The sequence below is a fragment of the Bactrocera dorsalis genome, chromosome 1 (genome assembly GCF_023373825.1).
Source record: "Bactrocera dorsalis isolate Fly_Bdor chromosome 1, ASM2337382v1, whole genome shotgun sequence".
NCBI classification, from domain to species: Eukaryota; Metazoa; Arthropoda; class Insecta; order Diptera; family Tephritidae; genus Bactrocera; species Bactrocera dorsalis.
The window spans coordinates 13,271,613-13,289,572 of NC_064303.1; the positions used below are offsets into that span (position 1 = coordinate 13,271,613).

Below are 17,960 nucleotides of genomic sequence, written 5' to 3' on the forward strand. Positions count from 1 at the left end.
TTTTTTGCTTTCTTTCTCCTTTCCTTTCTTCTTTTTCTCTTTTCTTTTTTCTCCTGTCTTTTTCTCTTCATTCTTTCTTTCCTTTCTCATCTTTCTTCTTTTTTTTTCTTTTTGTTTTTTCTTTCTCAGTTTATTTTTACCTCAGTTCTCGCAGCTTTTTTCTGTCTTTCTTCTTTTTTTCTTCCTTTTCTTTCTCTCTTCTTTTCTCTTCTTAACACTCCTCTCTTTTTTTTCTTCTTTCTCTTCAGCTTCCTCTATATTTTCTTCTTCTTTTTCTTCTTTCTTTTTTCCATCCACTTTCTTTTCTTTTTTCTTTCTTTTTTTCACTTTCCTCGTTTTCTTCTTTTTTTTCTCTCTCAGTCTTTCATCCTTCTTTTCTTTTTTTTCAGCTCTTTTCTGTTTTCTCTTTTTCCTTCTCCCTCTCTTTTTTTCTCTTCTCCTCCTCTTCTCATCTTCTTTTCTCTTCTTTCATCTTCTCTTTTCCTTCCTTTCTTTTTGTCACTTTCTTTCTCTTTTCTTTTTTCTTTTTTTTCTTCCAGCTTTTTTTTCAGTTCTGTTTTATTCTTTCTTTCTTTTTCTCTCTCTTTTTTCTTTCAGCATTTTCTCTCTTCTTTTTCCTTTTTTTTCTCTTTCTTCTTTCATTCTTTTCTTTTCAGCTTCTTTTTCCCTTCATTCCAGCGTTTCTTTCTCCTCCTCTCTTTCCCTCTTCTTGTGTTTGTTTTACCTTTCGTTTTCTTCTTTTACTTTGTCTTTTTGTCTCAGCGGTTTTTTCTCCTTCCTTTTCCTTTTCAGTTTCAGTTTTTTCTTTTCTCTTCTCTCTCTTTTCTTTTTCTTTTTTTCCTTTTTCTTCATTTCCTTTTTCTTCTTTTCCCTCTTTTTTCCTCTCCCTTTCTCTTCCTTCTTCTCCTCCTTTTTCATTTTCTTTCCTCTTTTTCTCCTCTTCTTTTTCTTTCTTTTCTTTTTCTCGTTTCTTCTCTTCTTTTCAGCGGTTCTTTTTTTTTTTCTCTTTTCTCTCTTGCTCTCTCAGTTTTTCTTTTTTCCCCTTTTCTCCTTCTTTTTTTCCAGTTCAATTTCTTCACCCTTTTTTTTTTCTTCTCTTCTTCTCCTTTTTCTTACTTTTTTCTCAGCTCTTTTTCTTCAGTTTCTCCCTATTTTTCCACTTTTTTTTCTTCCCTTCTCAGTTCTTCCTTCCCTTCTTCTCTCCCTTCTTTTCTTTCTATTTCTCCTTCCTTTTTCAGTTTTTCGGTCTTTTTTCTTTTCTTTTTCCTTCTCCTTTTTCGTTTCTTCTTTTTTTCTATTCTTCTTTCTTTTTTTTTCTCAGATTCTTCTTCTTCAGTCTTTTTTTCTTTTCTTTTTCCTTATTTTTTTTTTTCCTTCAGTTTTTCTCTCTCTTCTCTTTTTTTCTCTCTCTTTCCTCTTTTTTTTCAGTTTTGTCTTTCGTCATTCTCAGCTTTTTCTCCTTTCAGTCTTTCTCTCTATCTTTTTTTTTTCTTTCTCCTTTTCTTCTTCAGTTTTTGTTCCTTCTTCTTTGTTTCTTTTTCTCTCTCAGCGTGTTCCCTTCTCTCTTTTTCTCATTCTTTTCCTTCTCTATCTTTCTCCTTTTTTTTTTTCAGCGTTTTCTTTTCTCTCTTATTTCAGCTTCTTCCTCTTTTTTCAGGTTTCTCTTTTTCAGTTCATCTTTTTTCTTCCCCCCCCTTCTCTCTCTTCTTTCAGTTTTGCTTCTTTTCTTATTCTCTCTTCTTCTTCTCCTCTCTTTTTTTCTTTCTCTTCTTTTCTCTTTCCTTCTCTCCTCTTTTTACTTTTCCTCGTTCCTTTTTTGTCTCTCTTTCTCTCTTCTTTCTTTTCAGTTTTTCTCTTTTCTTCTTTTCTTTTTGCTTTTTTCTTTTTCCTCTCTTTTCTTCTTCTTTTCTTTCTTTTCTTTATTTCTCTTTCCTTTTCCTTTCTTTTTTTCAGGTTTCTCTTTTTCTTTCCCCCACACACCTGTTTTCTGCCAAGTTTTTTTTCTCAGTTCAGCCTTCTCCAGCGTTTTTCTTCGTTCTTACTTTTCTTTTCTTTCTCTCTGTTTTTTTTTTTTTTCTTGTTCAGTTTTTTCCTTCTCCTCTCCCAGCGTTGTACTCGTGCTGTTTCTTCTCAGTCTCTTTTTCTCAGTTCCGTTTTCTTTACTTTTTCTTCTCTTTTTCTCTATCAGTGCGTTGATTTGGGTCAGATACATCGTGTGAAGGCGATTTTGGTTAAGGGTGTGGTTACCAATGATATTGTAGGACGTCCCACCGAGATACGTTTCTTCTACAAACAAGCTGAGAATGAGAATTATGTGGTCTATTTCCCCAATTTCAATTTGACTATGCGCGATCCCGGCAACTATGGTGAATTGGCGATGATTACGCTACCAAAATATGTGCAGGCACGTTTCGTTATTTTGGGTATCGTCAGCTACATGGATAATGCATGCTTGAAATTCGAGCTGATGGGTTGCGAAGAGCCCAAGAAGGAACCACTACTAGGTTATGATTACGGTTACTCACCATGTGTGGACAATGAACCACCAATCTTCCAGAACTGCCCACAACAACCGATCATAGTGCGACGTGATGAGAATGGCGCGGTGCTGCCGGTCAACTTCACCGAACCCTCTGCCGTCGACAACTCCGGCTCTATTGCGCGTCTCGAGGTCAAGCCACAAAACTTCAAGACACCCTCTTATGTGTTCAAGGATACAGTGGTGAAATACGTCGCTTTCGATTATGATGGTAATGTGGCTATCTGCGAGATCAACATCACCGTACCCGACGTCACGCCACCGCTGCTGCAATGTCCACAAAGTTACGTCATCGAATTGGTGGAACGTCAAGATAGCTACAACGTGAACTTCAACGACACGCGTAAACGTATTAAGACATCTGATGAGTCTGGCGATGTGCGTGTAACTTATACCCCCGAAAGCTCTATCATACCCATCGGTGGCTATGAGAATGTTACCGTTACAGCCACTGACAAGTACAACAATCGCGCTTTTTGTCACTTTCAAGTGTCGGTGCAGGCCTCACCGTGCGTGGACTGGGAGCTACAACCACCAGCGAATGGTGCTATCAATTGTTTAACTGGCGATCGTGGCATAGAGTGCATAGCGACCTGTAAACCTGGCTTCCGTTTTACTGACGGCGAACCCTTGAAGTCCTTCTCTTGCGAGACATCGCGTTTGTGGAAGCCCACTTCGGTTGTGCCCGACTGCGTTTCGGAAAATACCGAACAAGCTGATTACCAAGTTACCGCCACTGTCACCTATCGCGCTAACGGTGCTGTTGCGCAGGCGTGTCTCAATCAATATCAAGATATGCTATCACAACACTATGCTGGTTTGAATCGTCTACTGTCGCAGCGCTGCTCGGCTGTCAATGTAAATATGAATGTGTCTTTCGTGAAGTCGGTACCCAGCTTGTTGGAGGAAAACGTCGTAAAGATGGACTTTATACTCTCGATCTTGCCTGCCGTTAGACAACCACAATTGTACGAGCTTTGCGGCTCCACGCTCAACTTGATATTCGACTTGAGTGTGCCTTACGCCAGCGCAGTCATCGACTCGCTGCTAAATATCTCCAACATCGGTAATCAATGCCCACCGCTGCGCGCGCTCAAGAGTAACATTTCACGTGGCTTCACCTGTAGTATTGGCGAAGTGCTGAATATGGATACGAGTGATGTGCCGCGTTGTCTGCACTGTCCCGCTGGTACTTATGTCATAACCGGTCAAAGTGTGTGTACCAATTGTCCACGTGGCTACTATCAGAACCGCGATCGTCAGGGCACTTGTCTACGTTGTCCGGCCGGCACTTACACGAAAGAGGAAGGTTCAAAGGCGCTAGCTGATTGTGTACCCGTCTGCGGTTACGGCACGTACTCGCCAACGGGGCTGGTACCTTGTTTGGAATGTCCACGTAACTCATACACTAGTGATCCACCAACTGGTGGCTTCAAGGATTGCACTGCATGCGCGCAAAACACTTTCACTTTCCAACCGGCCGCTTCCACAAAGGATCTGTGTCGTCAAAAGTGCCCATCAGGCTTCTACTCTTACACTGGCCTAGCACCGTGCTCACCCTGCCCAGTCAACTACTATCAGAGCGCGATTGGCGCACAAACTTGCCATGAATGTCCCACGAATATGCGCACCGAAGGTCCAGGCGCTAAAGGACGTGAAGAGTGTAAACCGGTGGTGTGCGGTGAGGGCGCTTGTATGCATGGTGGTCTCTGTGTGCCCATGGGTCACGGTGTACAGTGCTTCTGTCCGGCTGGTTTCTCCGGCAGACGCTGTGAGATTGATATTGATGAATGCGCTTCACAGCCTTGTTACAATGGCGGCTCTTGTACTGATCTGCCACAAGGTTATCGCTGCGAGTGTTCACCCGGTTACTCGGGTATCAATTGCCAGGAGGAAGCGAGCGATTGCAGCAACGATACATGTCCGGCACGTGCTATGTGCAAGAATGAACCTGGCTTTAAGAACTACACCTGCTTGTGTCGCAGCGGTTATACTGGCGCCGATTGTGACGTGACTATCGATCCTTGCACGGCTAATGGCAATCCGTGCGCGAATGGCGCAAGCTGCTTGGCTTTACAACAGGGTCGCTACAAATGTGATTGCTTGCCTGGCTGGGAGGGTATACATTGCGAACAAAATATTGATGACTGCGCTGAGAATCCGTGCCTGTTGGGCGCGAACTGCACTGATCTGGTGAATGACTTCCAATGTGGTTGCGCACCTGGCTTCACCGGTAAACGTTGTGAGGAAAAGATCGACTTGTGCTTATCGGAGCCGTGCAAGCATGGCACCTGCGTTGATCGACTCTTCGATCACGAGTGTGTCTGTCATCCGGGTTGGAGCGGCGATGCTTGTGATATTAATATTGATGATTGCGCTGATGAACCGTGCGCCAATGATGGCGTCTGCGTGGACTTAGTGAACGGTTATAGCTGTACCTGTGAGCCTGGTTATACCGGCAAGAATTGCCAGCATACTATTGATGATTGCGAATCGAGCCCCTGTCAGAATGGCGCTACCTGTGTGGATCAATTGGATGGTTTTACCTGTAAGTGCCGTCCAGGTTTTGTTGGTCTCAGTTGTGAAGCGGAAATCGATGAGTGCTTGAGTGATCCATGCAATCCTGTGGGTACTGAACGTTGTCTAGATCTGGACAATAAATTTGAATGTGTCTGCCGTGAAGGCTTCACAGGCGCATTCTGTGAGACAGACATTGATGATTGCGAGGCCAGTCCTTGCTTGAATGGCGGCCAGTGTCGCGATCGTGTTGCTGGCTTTGAGTGTACTTGTTTGGAGGGTTGGCGCGGCGTGCGTTGCGAACGTCAGATTACATCGTGTGGTGGTCAGTCGCCATGCCAGAATGACGCCAACTGCATTGACTTATTCCAGGACTACTTCTGCGTGTGCCCGAGTGGCACGGATGGCAAGAATTGTGAGACCGCGCCTGAACGTTGTATCGGCAACCCATGCATGCATGGCGGCAAGTGTCAAGATTATGGCTCTGGACTGAACTGTACATGCCCTGCTGATTTCTCCGGTATTGGCTGTCAATACGAGTTCGACGCTTGTGACGCAAATGTTTGCCAGAATGGCGCCACCTGCATTGATTACGGCAGTGGCTACTCTTGCGCCTGTCCACCTGGTTATACGGGTAAAAACTGCGAGGATGATATTGTCGACTGTAGGGACAACTCGTGTCCACCTGGCGCTACTTGCATCGATCTGACGAATGGTTTCTACTGTCAGTGCGCCTTCAATATGACCGGCGATGACTGTCGCAAGACCATACAAGTGGACTACGATTTATACTTCAGCGATCCGTTACGCTCCACCGCCGCGCAAGTGGTACCTTTCTACACTGGCGAGACCAACAGTCTAACTATCGCAATGTGGGTACAATTCGCGCAAAAGGACGATACTGGCATCTTCTTCACGCTGTATGGCGTGCAATCACCGCACATCGCCAACCATCGCCGTTTGCTCTTGCAAGCCCATTCAAGTGGTGTGCAGGTTTCCATCTTCGAAGATCTGCCCGACGCTTTCCTCTCCTTCGGTGAATACACTTCAGTTAATGACGGACAATGGCATCATGTAGCCATACTCTGGGACGGTGTAAGCGGTCAACTGCAATTGATTACGGAGGGTCTTATTGCTAGCAAAATGGAATATGGTGGCGGTCGTACCCTGCCAGAATACGCATGGGCCGTACTTGGACGTCCACAACCCGATGATACAAGACATTCAGCTTCATATGCCGAGTCCGGTTTCCAGGGTACAATTACTAAGGCGCAAGTTTGGGGACGTGCTTTGGACATTACTTCCGAAATACAGAAACAAGTGCGTGATTGCCGCTCAGAGCCTGTGCTCTATCATGGTCTGGTACTAAACTGGGCCGGTTATGAGGTCACAGCGGGTGGCGTCGAACGTACAGTGCCTTCAATGTGTGGTCAACGTAAATGCCCTAACGGTTATCAAGGACCGAACTGCCAACAATTGGTTGTCGATAAGGAGCCACCAACTGTGGAACATTGTCCAGGCGATTTGTGGGTTATTGCTAAGAATGGCTCCGCGGTCGTAAATTGGGATGAACCTCATTTCAGCGACAACATTGGCGTAACTAAGATTATTGAGCGTAACGGTCATCGTCCGGGTACCACACTGCTTTGGGGCTCCTATGACATAACCTATATAGCTTCGGATGCAGCAGGCAATACGGCAACATGCAGCTTCAAGGTTGCTTTGCTGAGTGAGTATTTAAGCAAAGGCAGAGAAAGATATACATAAGAATGTGACTTTAAATTGATACTAACCGTAATTTGTCTTTATTTGCAGCTGAATTCTGTCCACCTCTAGCCGATCCAGTTGGCGGTGTGCAAGTATGCAAAGATTGGGGCGCAGGCGGTCAATTTAAGGTTTGCGAGATCTCTTGTAATCCTGGCTTACGCTTTTCGGAGGCCGTGCCTGACTTCTATACTTGTGGCGCTGAAGGCTTCTGGCGTCCAACACGTGAACCATCGATGCCTCTGATTTACCCATCATGTTCACGTGAGTTTTTAATAGCTGTTCTTGTTGTTGGATATGAGATTAATCTTTCATAAATATTATTTGTCTCTACAGCTTCCAAACCTGCACAACGTGTCTTCCGCATTAAGATGCTCTTCCCCTCGGATGTGCTCTGCAACAAGGCTGGCCAAGGTGTGCTGCGTCAAAAGGTGACGAACTCAGTGAATGCGCTCAATCGTGACTGGAACTTCTGCTCATACTCTGTGGAGGGTACACGGTGAGTTCTTATTTTATATACAAGTATGTATATATATTTTTCCATGTGAAGTCGGTCGGGATATTAGGTCTTAGTGATCGTTAAGTATAGCCGGAAATGTTAATTAAAATCAGTTTAGCGTAATTTCTGATGAAATAGCCGACCTCTATTGGGTTCGAAGTAGTAAAAGATGTTATCGGTCCAAAGTCAAGTCCCTTCGGTTGCTCAAAAACTAATCTAAGGCAGGTTAGATCAAGAGATTTTTGAAATCGAGTCTCGCTAGACAATACCAAGTTTTGAGCAACGTCCTTGATTATATTTTTCTGCTACCTAAATACTCGTATAATCACGGTAGGCAAGCTTAGAGCAAGTTCTTTCAATACTGTGATTCAAAGGGAAATTAAAGAGCTGTGTAGGTTCAAAAAAGTTGGAACTCCCTTTAGATGGAACTACAGAGACGGAAGTAGAGACTGGACTAAAGTCCTAAGATCTATCAGTATTGTAGTATCTTTATGATCTATGTCGTAAGATCTAATCAGTAATGTAGTATCTTTATGAAGATCAAGTATCAAAGTAAAGAAATTTTCGAGACTGAATGCTTCGAGCGATTGTACAGCAAATGCCTTAAAAACTCGCCCAGATTTTTAAAGGGAAAGGAAGCTCACATGACTGCGACAAGCCTGGGAGTCTCCAAAAGCGTCTTTCGTATGAAATCTTGGCCGAAGTCGCAGCTCTGAAGCCTATTCAGTGCTTTGAAGCTTTAAAAAAGTCAGAGAGCCTATTGAAATATTCTCTTAGAGAAGATGTTATACGTAAAATGAGAAACCGAACTAAAATTCTTAGATCAAGTAAGTCTCTTTGTGGTCAAAAGTGAATTTTTAGAAATTAGTATATTTTAAAGGACGAGTTGTCGCCTATCGATCTAGAGATCTTTATCTCCTGGTCGTCTGAAGGTGAAACTTTTTTAGAAATTAGTTTGAAGATCAGGTTGTCACCTACATCTGGATCTAAAGATCTCGTGTTTTCTGGGAAAGAGATATAAGATCGATGGTTATTATAATTCTTTGAGATTCTGAAAAAACATTTAGATAACAACTAATTCGGGAATTAGTCGGGAATTATTGCTTGGACCGAAAAGCTCACTTCAAACCTTTATAAAAAATATTTTTTCTTCTCTCATCTTCCCAGCGAATGCAAGGATATCAAGATTGATGTGAAATGCGATCACTACCGTGCGGCCCAAAGTCAACGCGTTAGTCGCCAAGTCAAGGATGGCGGTGTCTACGTCATGGAAGCAGAGATTCCAGTGCTCAAGTAAGTACAACCATAAATTGAAAATGTGGCGAGAGAATTGAGTGTGTACTTAATGTCTATATGTTTGTAAGAGTAACCACTTTAAGTGTCTGCATGTACATTAAAATGTGTGTGTGTGTATGTGTGAATTTTCTATGTGTACGTTTTTAATCGAATTTAACACAATTAATCACTGATTTATAGCGAAAACGATGAGGTGGAGACGCGCAGTCGTCAAGGACGCCAACAAGCCGGCGGCGATACGTACATGCTGGAGATACTCTTCCCAGCAGTGAAGTATGTTTATGCTCATTGTCGAATTTCTGCTTCAATTTGCGCACTTTAGCACGCTAATATCGCCGGGCGAAAGCGCTTCACTCACATATTTTAAGCAATTTACCGTTAATTTTTTTATTGGTGGCTTGTGGCTTGGTGATTTTAAGTTTTGTTGTTGCTTGCGAAAGCTTTTATAGCGATTTAAGCTTCCCCATCAATGCTAACAGTAACTTTAGCTCGAAAATTTTACTTAACATGACATTGCACGAAACATAGGAGGATAACATAACATTATGTGACATAACATATCGTAATCTTGTAGAATAATAACAGAACATAACTTAACGTAACATAACTTGACGTAACATAATTAACGTAACGTAACGTAACATGATGTAACGCTACTTAACGTAACGTATACTTACGTAACATAACGTAACGTAACATAACATAGTCTGACATAACAGAACATAACATAGACTTAACTTTACAACTTTACTAAATTTACGTAAAAAACATAACATAACATAACGTATCTTGACGTAACGTAACATAACGTAACTTAACATAACATAAAATAACATAACCTGCGTAAAATAACTTAATCTAATACCACATAACATAACACAACGTCACCTTGACATAACATAATGTGACAGACATATCATAGCATAGCATAAAATAACTGGCCATATAGTAACACAACATAAAGTCACATGATACAACATAACTTGTCATGTCATAACATAACGTTACCTAACATAAAATAGTATATCAAATCATAACGTGACTCGACTTTACATCGCATAATATTACCTAACATAGAATAGCCTACTAAATCATAATGTGACTTAACATAACATAACCTATCATGCTATGGATAGGACAAACCGTAACATAACAAATCATAGCATAATATATCCTTGCAAATCACTAGCATGACCTACATCAAACTTTTGCTAATCCCATCCTCACAAATTGTGCTCACTGCCACCCAATAACGCTTAGCTTAACACATAACCTTAAGCCGCTTCGTTGAACCTAACTAATAATTCTTATAACTTCTTATTCACAGCGATCCGGTTATCCATTCGAGCACAGGTGAACGTTCGACCGTAAAGAATCTCTTGGAGAAACTTATACTCGAAGATGACCAATTCGCCGTGCAAGACATTCTACCCAACACCGTACCCGATCCAGCTTCGCTGGAATTAGGTTCGGAGTATGCCTGCCCTGTTGGACAGGTGGTTATGATACCCGACTGTGTGCCATGTGCCATTGGCACCTATTACGATACGGCGAATAAGACTTGTGTTGCCTGTGAACGCGGCACTTATCAATCGGAGGCAGGTCAATTGCAATGCAGCAAATGTCCAGTCATTGCTGGTCGACCAGGTGTTACAGCTGGACCCGGCGCACGTTCGGCAGCCGATTGTAAGGAACGTTGTCCAGCTGGTAAATACTTTGACTCGGACACTGGCTTGTGTCGCTCTTGCGGTCATGGCTTCTACCAGCCCAACGAAGGTTCATTCAGCTGTGAGCTTTGTGGACTCGGTCAGACCACACGCTCCAGTGAGGCCACCTCACGCAAGGAATGTCGCGATGAATGCAGTTCTGGTCAACAGCTTGGCATCGATGGCCGTTGTGAGCCATGTCCACGTGGCACGTATCGCACACAGGGTGTACAACCGTCATGCGTCAATTGTCCACTTGGTCGTACAACACCGAAAGTGGGCGCCAATTCTGTGGAGGAATGCACACTGCCTGTCTGCTCGCCCGGCACCTATCTCAACGGTACACTCAATATGTGTGTGGAATGCCGCAAGGGCTACTATCAGCCGGATTCACAGCAAACATCGTGCATACAGTGTCCACCCAATCACAGCACGAAGATTACGGGCGCCACCGCCAAGTCGGAGTGTACCAATCCATGCGAACATATTGCCGAGGGTCGTCCACATTGTGACCCCAATGCTTATTGCATATTGGTGCCTGAAACGTCGGACTTCGAGTGCGAGTGCAAACCTGGCTTCAATGGCACTGGCATGGAGTGCACAGACATGTGTGATGGCTTCTGCGAGAATTCCGGCACTTGTGTTAAGGATCTCAAGGGTACACCATCATGTCGTTGCATCGGCTCTTTCACCGGTCCACACTGTGCGGAACGCTCTGAGTTTGCTTATATTGCCGGTGGTATTGCGGGTGCCGTTATCTTTATCATCGTCATTGTGCTCTTGATTTGGATGATCTGTGTACGTTCGACCAAACGTCGCGATCCGAAGAAAATGCTCACACCGGCTATCGATCAAACCGGTTCGCAGGTGAACTTCTACTATGGTGCGCATACGCCTTATGCGGAATCCATTGCGCCGTCACATCACAGCACTTATGCGCATTACTACGATGACGAGGAGGACGGCTGGGAGATGCCGAACTTCTACAACGAGGCGTACATCAAGGATGGCGGTGGTGAGTAGTTTTAGCAAATTCTATAATCTGATGAGCCTATTATTTTTGCTATTAAGTTTGTGGTAACCAGAGGGAAACGTTGGAGACTTTCTTAAGTATATAACGTTACGTTACACTAAGTTACGTGCAGTTATGTTTTCTTGGATGAAATAATGTGGTTATGTTAAGTTTTCTTGCAATAAGTTGTGTTGTTTTAAGTTATGTTACGTTAAGTTGTGTTCTTTTATGTTATTTTACGTTAAGTTGTGTTACGTTATGTTGTGTTAAGTTACGTTGAGTTAGGCTACGTTAGGTTATGTTAAATTACGATATGTTAGATTATGGTACGTTACGTTATGTTGTGTTATGTTACCTTAGATTATGTTATGTTTCGTTATTTTATGTTAGGGTAAGTTACGTCAAGTTAGGCTACGTTAAGTTATGTTATGTTACGGTATGTTACGTTACGTTACGGTAAGTTACATTAAGTTATGTTATGTTAAGTTACGTTACGGTAAGTTATATTAAGTTATGTTATGTTAAGTAACGTTACGGTAAGTTACGTTAAGTTATGTTATGTTAAGTTACGTTACGTTACGGTAAGTTACGTTAAGTTATGTTACGTTAAGTTACGCTACGTTAAGTTATGTTATATTACCATATGTTATGCTATGTTACACTGTCAAATTGTGCTGCTTTTCCTCAATATTTTCGAAAATTCTCACTTCCATTTCTTCTTTTATTGCTCTCCTCTAAACTACAGGTCTGCATGGCGGTAAAATGAGTACATTGGCGAGGTCGAATGCTTCGCTGTATGGAACTAAAGAAGACTTATACGATCGACTGAAACGACACGCGTACACTGGCAAGAAAGGTATAAACCGTTAACTCAATTCAAAAATCTCAATTTATGTGCAATTCACTCTCCTTGTTTTCCAGAGAAGAGCGACAGTGACAGCGAAGTACAATAAGCGCAAAGCGCGCCGAACTCGAAACACATACGCAAACACACATACACACATACAAGTGCACATGCTTAGTAGTGCCGTCCAACAATGGGCAGCAATAAAGAATTGTGGTCATAAAACTAACGAATCAGCGTCACATGGCAAATTTAACGACGCTGATACATTGTATTTAAATGCGAATAGATTTTAGCTTAGACTCGTACGATTTAGTAGCGAAGCGCAGCAAGCAAATTGGCAACAACAGAAATGGGTATGAAAAATTAAAGTGGAAAAGTAAGAAAAAAAACACTGCCTTTAAATAGCGAAAATTTGGCATAACTCGAAATACTCACTACACACATACATACATATACACAGAGTGCGCAATTTTTACATTGAAATTAAGAAGAAGAAAAAAAAAACAAAAACAAAAATAAATATTAAAAAAGCTTTATATTGAATTGTTGTAATTGAAGTTGTTTAAATTTGTAATTATTATTGTTTCTTTTTGTATACAAAACGCACACTAAAGCATTTCTTAACGAAGCACTTTGATACGCGCGCCTAAATGCATGCTACACGTTTACTCAATTTGCACAAATGTTATACTATAATTAAAGTTAATTCAAGTTTTTGTTTGTAATTAAGCATAACGCAACACAACGCACACATGGACGTGTGCGCACACTCACACACACGTGCTCACACAAACATACAAACAGATTACAATATTTAATGTGAAGCTTTGAAAGCTGCTCAAATTTTCTATAGTAAAAGCGAAAATAACAATAATTAAATAACAAAAACAAAAAAAAAACAATAAATTAAACTATTGTGCAGCAATAATTAATTGTAATTAGTTGTTAAGCATATTGCTACATTTAGTCTATACTTTAGCGAAAAGAAATACAATTTAAAAAATGGCGCCCAAACATTTCGCTTAATTTTGTAATTATACTTAGAAAAAAAAAGTAATTAATTAAGTATTCCTGACTTATTTGGCGCTTGTAACGAATCGTAAAAGTTATGAACAACGAATGAACAAATAATCAAAATAATAGTAATAATTAGCTGAGATGGCAGTAGCAGCGTCCAACGAAGCGTGTGCGGCAGTTTTGGCTGCAAGCACGCATAGTTTATATATTATAGCGTATATATATATTTTTTGCATAGTTTATATATACATATATATGTATATGTTTATTTTTTTATTAATTTTTTTTTAATTTTTATAATTTTTTTAATTATTTTAACACCTGTTATCATTTCAGTTGCTATAAATATTTCAATTTTGTTTTTTTTTTGTACTTTTAATTATGAATTAAATGCAATTTATATGCAAAAATCATAGTCGTCGTTATATTATAATTTAAAAATTTAATAATATTTAATGTAATAATTATTTTAAATATTAAAATATTGTATTTTGTACTATATAAAAATAAATACAAGAAATATATTTAATATAAAACATGACCTTTTGTTAATTGTGTGGCATACGCTGGGATTTTTGAGTAAATTTGGAATGATTTTGTTATAAGACATACTCGTACATTTCTTGATATCCAATATAATATTCAGTGCGTTTTTATCAGAGAGAGTATCCCTTTATTACATTTGAAGTATGACTGTCGGTTTGTATGGCAACTATGTATATGGTATAGTGGCACTATCTGAACAATATATACGGGGATTATGCCATTAGGTTAAATGGCTGAACAAAGAACACAGTTTGGACAGTCAAGAGGAAAGAGTTCAGTTGTTTTCCTCCTCATCTTCGTCTATATAGGTTCTGCATAGTATTACTGATGTCAAATAGTTCACTAGATGTTTTGCGATCGACCTTCGGCCAAAAGGCTTTTGCGACAACGCATGTACCAATGGTGACCCTGCGCTGGACAAGCTCCCGCAAAGCCGAGTAGTAGAACACAAGAGGATACGGAGCACCGACCCGCTTCTATTCTACTGGAAGCAGTTTTAGGATGCCTTTCCTTGATAAGTCATTAGCGCTACAATTTCCTGAAATTAGGCTGTGGCCTGGCACCCATAGCAGTCTTATCATAAAGTCAATCAATGCTACTGATAGCGAGGTTAGGCACTCCTTGATCACCCCGGTACACACTGTTTGTGAGTTCAAGGCTATTATCACCGCTCTGCTATCTGAGTGAATGGTCACTTCTCTGATGCAGTCTGTACTCCAATAGTCAGGATGTCTGAAACTGGAGATGATAGAAAGCTCCTGACGGCAAACTGTCCCTTCAACGGCTTTTTCCCACCCACAACTCCCTCTCCGGTATATAGGCAAAGAAGGAGACGCCAGATTTCGGTGTCCGGTATGAAATCAAAGTGTTCAGACACGTGTTCTTTTAGGAACCTAGATTCTCTTAGTCTGATAACAACTTTTGCAGCCATATAGCGTTCGACGATGTCTACGGGTACTATGTATGTGCAAGATGGCTTTAAGTGCCATGATTGAAGTGGACCTTAGTGTAGCCACGATCCTCAAGTTTTTTCTGCAAATCGTCAGCGACTTCCCCCTTCTCACATTTCGTCAAGCGTTTGTCGTGTCTCATTCCGTTTTAATCACTTGTTGCACAGGAGACTGAAAATGAGATGTTTAAAAGGTCGATTCAATCCCAAGACCGTCCAGAGCAGTAACGACTGCTTCCGGTATGACGTTATTATAAGAGTTTTTTGTAAGAAGGAGGAGAGGCTGAAGGGCCTAAAATCCGGGGAGATGATGTTCTTTGTGGGAATACGCCTGAATCTAGAGGACTCATGACAAACCCTCCACTTTTTCGCTTAAGCTTTTCTATGAGGTCCTCTTTGCCTTTCTTAACTCGCACTTGTATATTGCAAATCCTGTTTTATACAACGCTCAGTCGTGAGTTGACCCTCTTCTACGGGCAAAACTAGCATTGCCTGTGGCAAACTTTGGGTAGAATACAAGTTTTTCATACTTATTTTAAACGGTTAGTTTATATAGCCATTCGACTTCGACAGCTGAGCAGCATCTTGAAGAAAAAAAGGTGTGTGCAAAATTTTAGATCGATACTCGTATCTTAAAACTTTTTAACTTTTATTTTGATTAAGTGAGGTAATTTACCCAAAAAATCTTGAAATCAAAAGAAAGTTCCTAAACTTTCCGAGCTAAAAGCTTTTCTGCAATATTTTTTTAATTGAAAGATATTCTTGATTGAACTCTATGAGCAAGTTTGAATTTTCAGAGAGTTAGCAAATCTTTTTCAAAAACTTTTCCAGTAAAAAATGTTGCCAATTTTGTCTCTATGATACCAGTGTTCTAGCATTTTTTTTTGAAATACACAAGTTATGGATTAATTATCTCATCTATCCTTTTTAGATAGATGGAAATTCTTGTTGATATATTGATTAATTTAAATATAAATATTTTTCCATTATTTTATATAAATATATATTTCCAATTTACTATGTATAAAAACGAATTTATGCTGGAAACTATATATTTTAGAAATATCTAAACTTAAAAGGAAAACTCACCAGTTTTCAGTAAATCAATATTTAAAATTCAAGCAAAATTGGTTTATGAGTAGTGGAGTCTATAAGAAACATAAATATATGTATATACATATGTACATATGTACATACATACATACATATGTATATGACATGCATAATATATTACTAGACACTTTATACTTCCATATATCCTAAGCATTATTGTATAGTTAGGAGGGGAAAGTTAAATCCACAAAACCACCCTGTTTTTCATTAAACCGAACCAATTTGAAATTTTCGCTACAAATTTCTCCCAAGAGCCTCAATTAATTTTAATTAGTTTTTAATGTGTTTAGATCCGCAATAAATTAATTTTACATAAATAAAGTTGTTATAGAAGAACAAGTTAGATAACATACCTTTTTACACTCAGAAGTATCATGAGATTTTCGTATGTACATGTGTATGTATGTATAAATATACATACTTTTAAGCTAATACCAGCATCCCCGTAGGAATTTTAGTAGTTGGTTGGTAACTAGATAAAAATATGCAACTGAAAACATAGCATAAAAATATTTAACCTAAACATATTTTGAACTGCGATGCCATCTATAGTAAATATATATTGAATTTCAATATATTGCGTTAAAGAACTCTATAAGAATATAAAAAAATATTACGAAATTGTTAACATAGAAATATTATGGAGTGGAGTTGCCACCTATCGAAAAATAAATTCAACTGACTGAAATTCTGTAAAAAAATTATCGCATCGTAGAAAATATAGCGAACATTTTAAAAAGAATAATATTTTAAATGGAGTTGCCACCTCGTGATAAAACGAAATACGCAATTAATCTTAATATAATGCGTTTAAGAGCTTATTCTGAAAATTTTAAAATAAAAATTTCTTGAACTAGAGTTGCCACCTATTGAAAAAAATTTAATCGACTAAAATATTTAAAAAAGTTTAGAGAACTGAAAGTGCGCGTGCTTTCAAAAAGTTTTTAGCTTAGGCACGGTATATTTTAATAATCTAATAAAGTTGCCACCTGCCGAAAAAGTTAAATCTGCCTAAAATATTACAAAATTTTGTTTAAATTAAGACAGAAATTTGTTTTGGAATCTATTGAGTAGAATTTTTAAATTAAATTACATTTTAGATTAACTATATTTTTTAAATGGTTGCCAGCTGTAGAAAAAGTAAAACCGATTAAAAGAAAAAATTGTCGTTTATGAAACTAATAAGTATTTCTAAAAAGTATTTGTTTTATTGTAAGTCAAAAATTGTTACAATATTTTAATTTTTTTGACATACAGCGCTGCCACCTATAGGAAAAGCAAAATATATAATCAACCTCAATATAATGCATTTAAGAACTCAACAAGGAAATTTTTGCAAAATTTTTTTAACTTAGAAATATTGTGGACTGGAGTTGCCACCTATTGGAAAATAAATTAAAATTAGTAATATATTAAATATAAAACCTCAATATAATGGATTTAAAAACTCAATAAAGGATATATTGCGAAAATTTATTAAAATAGAAATAAAATGGATTGGAGTTGCCACCTATCGCGAAATAAATTTACTAGCTTAAATACTATAAAAAGTTTAAAAAATTTCGCGCAGATATATGTATTTTTGGAATTTATTTTGCAGGTTTTTGATTTACACGACAGGTTTTAATTTTGGAATGTAGTTGCCACCTATTGAATAAATAAATCTAACTAAAGGATTACAAAATATTTGTCAAAGTCAAAATTTTCAAAATCAGTTAATTTTTTTTAATATCTAAGAAACTAAATTTTTTAAATATATTAACTTATTTATTTATTCATAACAAAAATTATCATTTTTCGTTAATATTACACAGGATCATAATGATTGCTCTTACCGCTACATAAACTTACTTTGGTTCCTAGCGGGTCATTGTTTTCATTTAATATGCACATTTGGGGGCATATACCACAATATATTCACACACACACTTGCACTTACGCATACTCACACAAAGTTTTGCCTCCTTGTTAAACATTTAGAAATTACCGGAACGAACATTCTCTCACAATTAATCAAATTAGATAAATGTCAACAGGGTTAGTGAACTGTTAGTTATAGATACACACATACTTATGTATGTTTTAACACACATTAGATCCCACGCTGTCTGAAGTGACTTTAGGTACGTCGTCGAAATTCAACTCCACCTTAACT

At 39.1% G+C, this 17,960-nt stretch overlaps 1 protein-coding gene across 2 annotated transcripts in view; it reads left to right on the plus strand.

Annotated features, from left to right (window-relative positions):
- The window catches only part of LOC105233403 (sushi, von Willebrand factor type A, EGF and pentraxin domain-containing protein 1), a 108,825-nt gene extending 95,781 nt beyond the window's left edge, over positions 1 to 13,044 (plus strand). The window contains exons 8-15 of one of the 2 annotated variants that reach the window (XM_049446649.1): positions 2,222 to 6,785; positions 6,872 to 7,084; positions 7,157 to 7,319; positions 8,487 to 8,612; positions 8,796 to 8,888; positions 9,943 to 11,336; positions 12,079 to 12,189; positions 12,255 to 13,044. In XM_049446649.1, the coding sequence (XP_049302606.1) occupies positions 2,222 to 6,785; positions 6,872 to 7,084; positions 7,157 to 7,319; positions 8,487 to 8,612; positions 8,796 to 8,888; positions 9,943 to 11,336; positions 12,079 to 12,189; positions 12,255 to 12,286 (6,696 nt within the window). In that variant the 3' untranslated portion in view covers positions 12,287 to 13,044. The remainder of the gene's footprint in view (positions 1 to 2,221; positions 6,786 to 6,871; positions 7,085 to 7,156; positions 7,320 to 8,486; positions 8,613 to 8,795; positions 8,889 to 9,942; positions 11,337 to 12,078; positions 12,190 to 12,254) is intronic. The other variant, XM_049446650.1, reaches the window with a different exon arrangement.
- Positions 13,045 to 17,960: the final 4,916 nt, after the last annotated feature.